This window comes from Olea europaea, unplaced genomic scaffold (assembly GCF_002742605.1).
Source record: "Olea europaea var. sylvestris unplaced genomic scaffold, O_europaea_v1 scaffold2339, whole genome shotgun sequence".
Lineage (NCBI taxonomy): Eukaryota > Viridiplantae > Streptophyta > Magnoliopsida > Lamiales > Oleaceae > Olea > Olea europaea.
Genome location: NW_019241504.1, coordinates 21,831 through 27,301, shown reverse-complemented (window position 1 = coordinate 27,301; position 5,471 = coordinate 21,831). Strand labels below are relative to the sequence as shown.

At 34.3% G+C, this 5,471-nt stretch overlaps 1 protein-coding gene across 1 annotated transcript; it reads left to right on the top strand.

Annotated features, from left to right (window-relative positions):
• The first annotated feature begins 1,238 nt into the window (after positions 1 to 1,238).
• On the top strand, positions 1,239 to 4,339 carry LOC111381613 (probable serine/threonine-protein kinase PBL9). Its single transcript, XM_023005413.1, has 6 exons — positions 1,239 to 1,434; positions 2,271 to 2,339; positions 2,658 to 2,726; positions 2,818 to 2,880; positions 3,392 to 3,714; positions 3,849 to 4,339. The coding sequence occupies exons 1-6, from the start codon at positions 1,251 to 1,253 to the stop codon at positions 4,290 to 4,292; spliced, it is 1,152 nt and encodes a 383-aa protein (XP_022861181.1). The 5' UTR covers positions 1,239 to 1,250; the 3' UTR covers positions 4,293 to 4,339.
• The last annotated feature ends 1,132 nt before the right edge of the window (positions 4,340 to 5,471 follow it).

The following is a 5,471-nucleotide window of genomic DNA, read 5'->3' as shown; positions in this document are numbered from 1 at the left end:
AGAGAGAGAGAGAGAGAGAGAGAGAGAGAGAGAGAGAGAGAGAGATTTGTTTCACTCTTTACTTGAAGAAAATGTTGACTCAGAAATGCATGCAATTTTTTGTTCTTTTTTGTTGCATAATTGCATGAAGTAGTAGATTCCTTTATTTTTTTACTCATGAATTATTAGAAGAATAGTTTCATATAAAGGACACATGTTGGCCATTTGTGCCGTCTACAGAAAGACCAAGTCCATAGCAACAAAGACAGTATATAAATATATGTAGATGGCCGGCCAAAAGCATCAATTTTATGAGAATAAAGCGCCATTTTTGCAGTCAAAAAACTGCTTTTTCTTCCCCTTTTTGTTAAGTTAAATTTCATTCAAAAGAGAAAATATAGTATGGAAACTGAGGGTTGAAGTTGAGGAGTTTAATTTCTCGGTTAAGTATAATGGCAAATCGATATGCATTTTCACCAGATTCTGCACCTTCAAGAATGGGAATCAGTGGTTCTTCAGCCTTTAATAATGTATATTTATGGGGAGGAGTTCTTATTGCCATAATTGTACTCTTTGTTGGTGGTTGGATATATTTTTGTTATAGAAGGAAGCTCTACACAAATTTGTTCAGATTGTGTGTGAAGCAAAAAGGTTTGTCAATCTGTTAGACTTTGGTATAATGTCAAAAATTAATCAAGCATATAAAACATTTCGAAATCTTTATCAATGTTACACTTGCTTCATTTTTTATCAACAAGGTGGGTAGTCTAGTTAGGGGTGAAAATTGGGTTATGCGAGCCACTTTTCATCGCTATGAGTCATGTTTGGGATATGAGAGATTCCATGGCTCGATAGAACTCATAAACTTAGCCTATGCCACATTATCGATTTAAGCCCGACAACCAAAAATATAGACATTAGTTGCATATGGCCAAAGTGGGTCGCGAGCCAGTGGAGCTCAAATAGGCACAACTTAAGAATTTTCATATAGAATTCACCTAAACATCGCGTAGCAGGGTGACAAGATGGATGGTCGGAGGTTTGTATAGATTTAAGTTAAATGTTTCAATAGTCACTAAACTTATAATTTTGTTACGCTCTATTCATTGAACATAAAATGGCTTTTGACTGATTATCGAACTTTAACATGTACTCCATCACTCAATTATCATGTTTCATTAGTTACTGAATTAAAAATATATATATATATATATATATTCGAGTCCTAATAGAGTTTTGAAATATCTGCAGGAGAACTGAATGCAGAAAAAATGAAGTTAAGGCAATTTCGGTTCGAAGATCTGCAAAAGGCAACCAGAAATTTCAGCCAAGATTGCTTAGTTGGTTCTGGTGCATTTGGAAATGTTTATCTTGGTACATTTGATGTAGAGGGGACCCTAGCAATCAAGAAGCCCAATGCTGAATCATATACAAGCACAGAAGAATTTAGAAATGGTAAGTAATAAATAAATAAATAATTTTTTTGAATCTCTAACTTTCGAACTGTCATAACATATCATAAATCATTTAATAGAGTATAAGAACAAAAAAACTATATGAATTCAAGTCTTGCAATCACTCATTTATTGAAATTTCTTGTGTCGAATCACTCCTTTAAAATAATAATTATGTCATCTTTACGCTGGGAGCATGTTAAAGATAAAACAAGCACAACCACCCAAGAACAATAAAAAACAAAGTGGGTTTTTCTCTCTCAATAAATTTCTGCCACTTCATGCAATTAATTCTTAGATTTATTGGAAGATAATAGATCATAAATCTTTAGCAACTATACCACAAGTTATATTTACCCTTTTATATAATGTTTGTTTAACACAACTTATTGAAAATTATTATTTTTCAAACTCTCAATCCGTGTTTGAGCTCTCGAAACTCATTTTCTAATAAAATATTTTTTTATAAAATAATTTTACATGTAGATCAAATTTTTTCCCCAATTTTTTCGTTACACATTCTCCAAGTATGTGTGTGTGTGTGATATATATATAGGCTCAAAGAGGGGTTATATGCAGTCACGCATTCTCTCAATAACATAATTTTGTACGTAGACCCACAATATTTTTCTATTTTTTAATCATGCATTTTCCAAAAATAAAAAAATATAATTTTTAACCTCAAATAATTTTCCCACACAAACACACCAATCAAAAACATTTAAAAGAATGTCTCAACTCAACCACTTAATTCCTCTTGACCTTAACAAGTTCGCCTCCTATTATTAATGTATTTCCTCTGTGAGAAATTGATTCGGCCGTGTATTGTTTGAGCAGAGGTCAGGGTGCTTTCAAAAGTGAAGCATAGGAACCTTGTTCAACTCGTGGGGTTCTGCGAAGAATCAGGTAACAGATAAATATAAACGTGAATTTATTTCCATAATAGAGTTAATTAAACAACTGTTCAATGGGTCAACTTGACCTTTTCTTTTAAGTTTTATTTTATGCATTTCTCTTGATTTTCTAGTTATAGAATACTTGAAAATATTTGATTACACGAAAAATATTTCCTCGAAAAAGGGTTTAATATTTTACAGAGATAAATATATTATTTTACAAATTACTCCTAGAATATGATTATTATTATTTTTACTTAGTTCATGACACATAATTATAACGAATACACGTGCATTATCGACTACACTTATTTTTATATTTTAACAGGGCCAAAGACAGCAAAAATACTGGTGTATGAATACGTGACTAATGGTTCATTACTTGATTACATAATTGGTAAGTTCTAAATAAATTATCTTAGAAAATTTTCTAACCGATAATAGTTAGCCATGGTAATTGTGATATTCTCTTTGCCGTGTTGTTGTAGGAAGGGGAGGGAGAAGTTTAACTTGGAGGCAAAGGGTAAACATAGCCATTGGAGCAGCTAAAGGTAAGTCCTCACTCTGAGCGAGAACCATGCCTTTTTTCGATTTTATAAATTTAGATTATTTTAGAGGTCCCGCTAGTGTCATTCGAGGAGCCAATTTTTACTAAAAATACGGTTACTTAGAATGTAATAAGCATTGAAGATATAGCCTCATCATACGATAAAATTGAAAATTTGTATGATCATACTTGCAATTTGTCGATTAAACAAATTGTTACAATTCCCAAAGCGACAATTTTGCGGCATGTGACCTAATTCGTTTCATTTTGTTGATTGGAGAAAGATTCAGACCCAACATTTATTCGTTCAATTTCAAACAAGGAAGAATCTTCTTATCTTGTTAATATAAATTTCTTAAGAATTGGTACGATCGGTATAATAGTGGTGTGAAAATGGGTGGGCTTGTGATAAGTTCCTTATTGACTGTGCCCCCCTCAAACTGCTTTAACCGGCATTTTTTTTTTCGGTTTTCTATAAATCATTTTTCATTAAAATTACTTTCTAATGAAATTAGGGTTAGCTCATCTCCACGAAGAGGTCAATCCAAGCATAATCCACAGGGACATAAAACCAAGCAACATCCTAATTGGAGAAGAATTTGAGGCCAAAGTATCAGATTTTGGTCTTGTTAGATCAGGCCCGGTTGGGGACCAATCTCATGTTAGCAGCCAAGTTAAAGGGACACCAGGCTATCTTGATCCAGCCTATTGTTCAAGTTTTCATCTCACTCCATTTACGGATGTCTATAGCTTTGGGGTCATACTTTTGCAACTTGTTTCTGCTAGACCTGCACTTGAGTCAACTAGAAATCATACCAATTTGCACATCATTGATTGGGTAAGCCAAAACTATCGAGTTAAATATTTCGTTTTTCGTATAACTGTCGTTCGAAGTGCTCATTTTACCACTAAATTAAGCTTTCTATGATAGTTAAAATATGACGGATAATTTATTTATTCGAAACTATGCAGGCAAGGCCTAGTATTGAACGAGGCAACATTGAGGAAATATTGGATGCTAATCTCTTAATAGAAGGATGTAACATGGAAATGATGATGAAAATGGGACAACTTGGCTTAAGATGTGTGATGAAAGAGCCGAAAAAAAGGCCTACAATGACTCAGGTGTGGCAAGAACTTGAGGACGATCTCTATTCGATGGACAACTTCCTACTCAAAAAACCTCGTAAGATGGATTCCAAAAGACTCAAGGGCATTTCTAGTCAATCAATAGGACATCAGAGTCATCCTTCGATAACTGATCAAGATTACTCTCAAAGCATTAATGTGAGTGTTGATGGCATTAAACTTCAAAGATTTCGTGTAGATTTGGATGGCCTCTCTATTCAAAGTGGAAGTTTGAGGTGTTTAGAAACAAGTGAGAGTATAGAAGATGATTTTAGCTTTCCTCGCTAATCTTAGGTTCTACAATGACCTAATTTGAGAATCAATATTAATATGAACCTTTTAAGTGACAAAACGTGTAAGATTTATCAATTATACTATAACAAAAGTAGTTTTTTATGGCATTTGTTTGTGGAGTGCATATATGTATAGATTGTTAGCAATCTTCATCACAAATTTTTGGAGAAGTGCAAGAGTAATTTTCACTCTAAGCCTCTAATTTTTTTATTTACTCAAATATTGTCTTCAGCGTGCTTCTCATGTGCAAATGTGGCTCATTTCTCAATCAAGTGCTCAATATGTGCACATTTTTCATAAAGTTGGGAGGGTGAAAATTCGATATCTTTGTCATGCGAAGCTTAAACTGTTGCAAATAACAAATGTATTTATTTCAATTTTGTCTTGGCTGGAAAATCCATGATGACACTTTCTGAAATTACCACTTATGAATCAAAATATGATAATCATAACATTGAAGTGTATCACTCAGTTTAATCAGATGATTGAAATACTTGAGAAGAATCATAGCTAAAAGAAAGTGATGCAGCAGGAGATCATGCCATTGTATGATCAGTAGGAGGACCTAGTGCCCTCTTATAGGTATACCACTTTGCAACTAGGAGATATGCCCCTAAATTAAGGACACTTGACACAGCCAAAAGCCAGAAGAAATAGTGCAGGTGCCCATAATTCAGATTGTCAGGTATCCATCCAGGATCCCCGTCCCTTGTGCTTATATCTGTTACAATATTCACCAGAAAAGTACTCAAATAATTCCCGAGAGCGGCTGTGGTGAGCGCCAAGGCTGAACACAGACTTCTCATTGCATCAGGTGCCTGCTCGTAGAAGAATTCGAGTTGTCCGATGAATGTGAATACCTCAGCACATCCTATGATGAAGTATTGTGGAACTTGCCAAAATATTGACATGTTCATATGTTTTGCATCATAGGAATTTTGCTCACTGACAATTCTGAGTCTTGTCATTTCCAGTGTTCCTGCTGTCAACATGGCAAAAATGGAGATAACAAGTCCAATTGCTATCCTTTGAAGCTGTGTGAAGCCATTCTTGTTGCCCGTGTACTTTCGGGCTAAAGGGACGATAAGAAGATCATAGACAGGAACCCAAAAAATGACACTGATTGTGTCGAATAGGGATAGAGAAGCCGATGGGATTTTGAATGATTTTCCC

Excerpts from the sequence above, each read along its gene's own strand:
- LOC111381613 (XM_023005413.1), top strand. The coding sequence starts at position 1,251 with ATGAAGTTAAGGCAATTTCGGTTCGAAGATCTGCAAAAGGCAACCAGA. Across the intron at positions 1,435-2,270 it reads CACAGAAGAATTTAGAAATG|AGGTCAGGGTGCTTTCAAAA; the intron begins GTAAGTAATAAA and ends TTGTTTGAGCAG. Across the intron at positions 2,340-2,657 it reads GGGGTTCTGCGAAGAATCAG|GGCCAAAGACAGCAAAAATA; the intron begins GTAACAGATAAA and ends ATATTTTAACAG.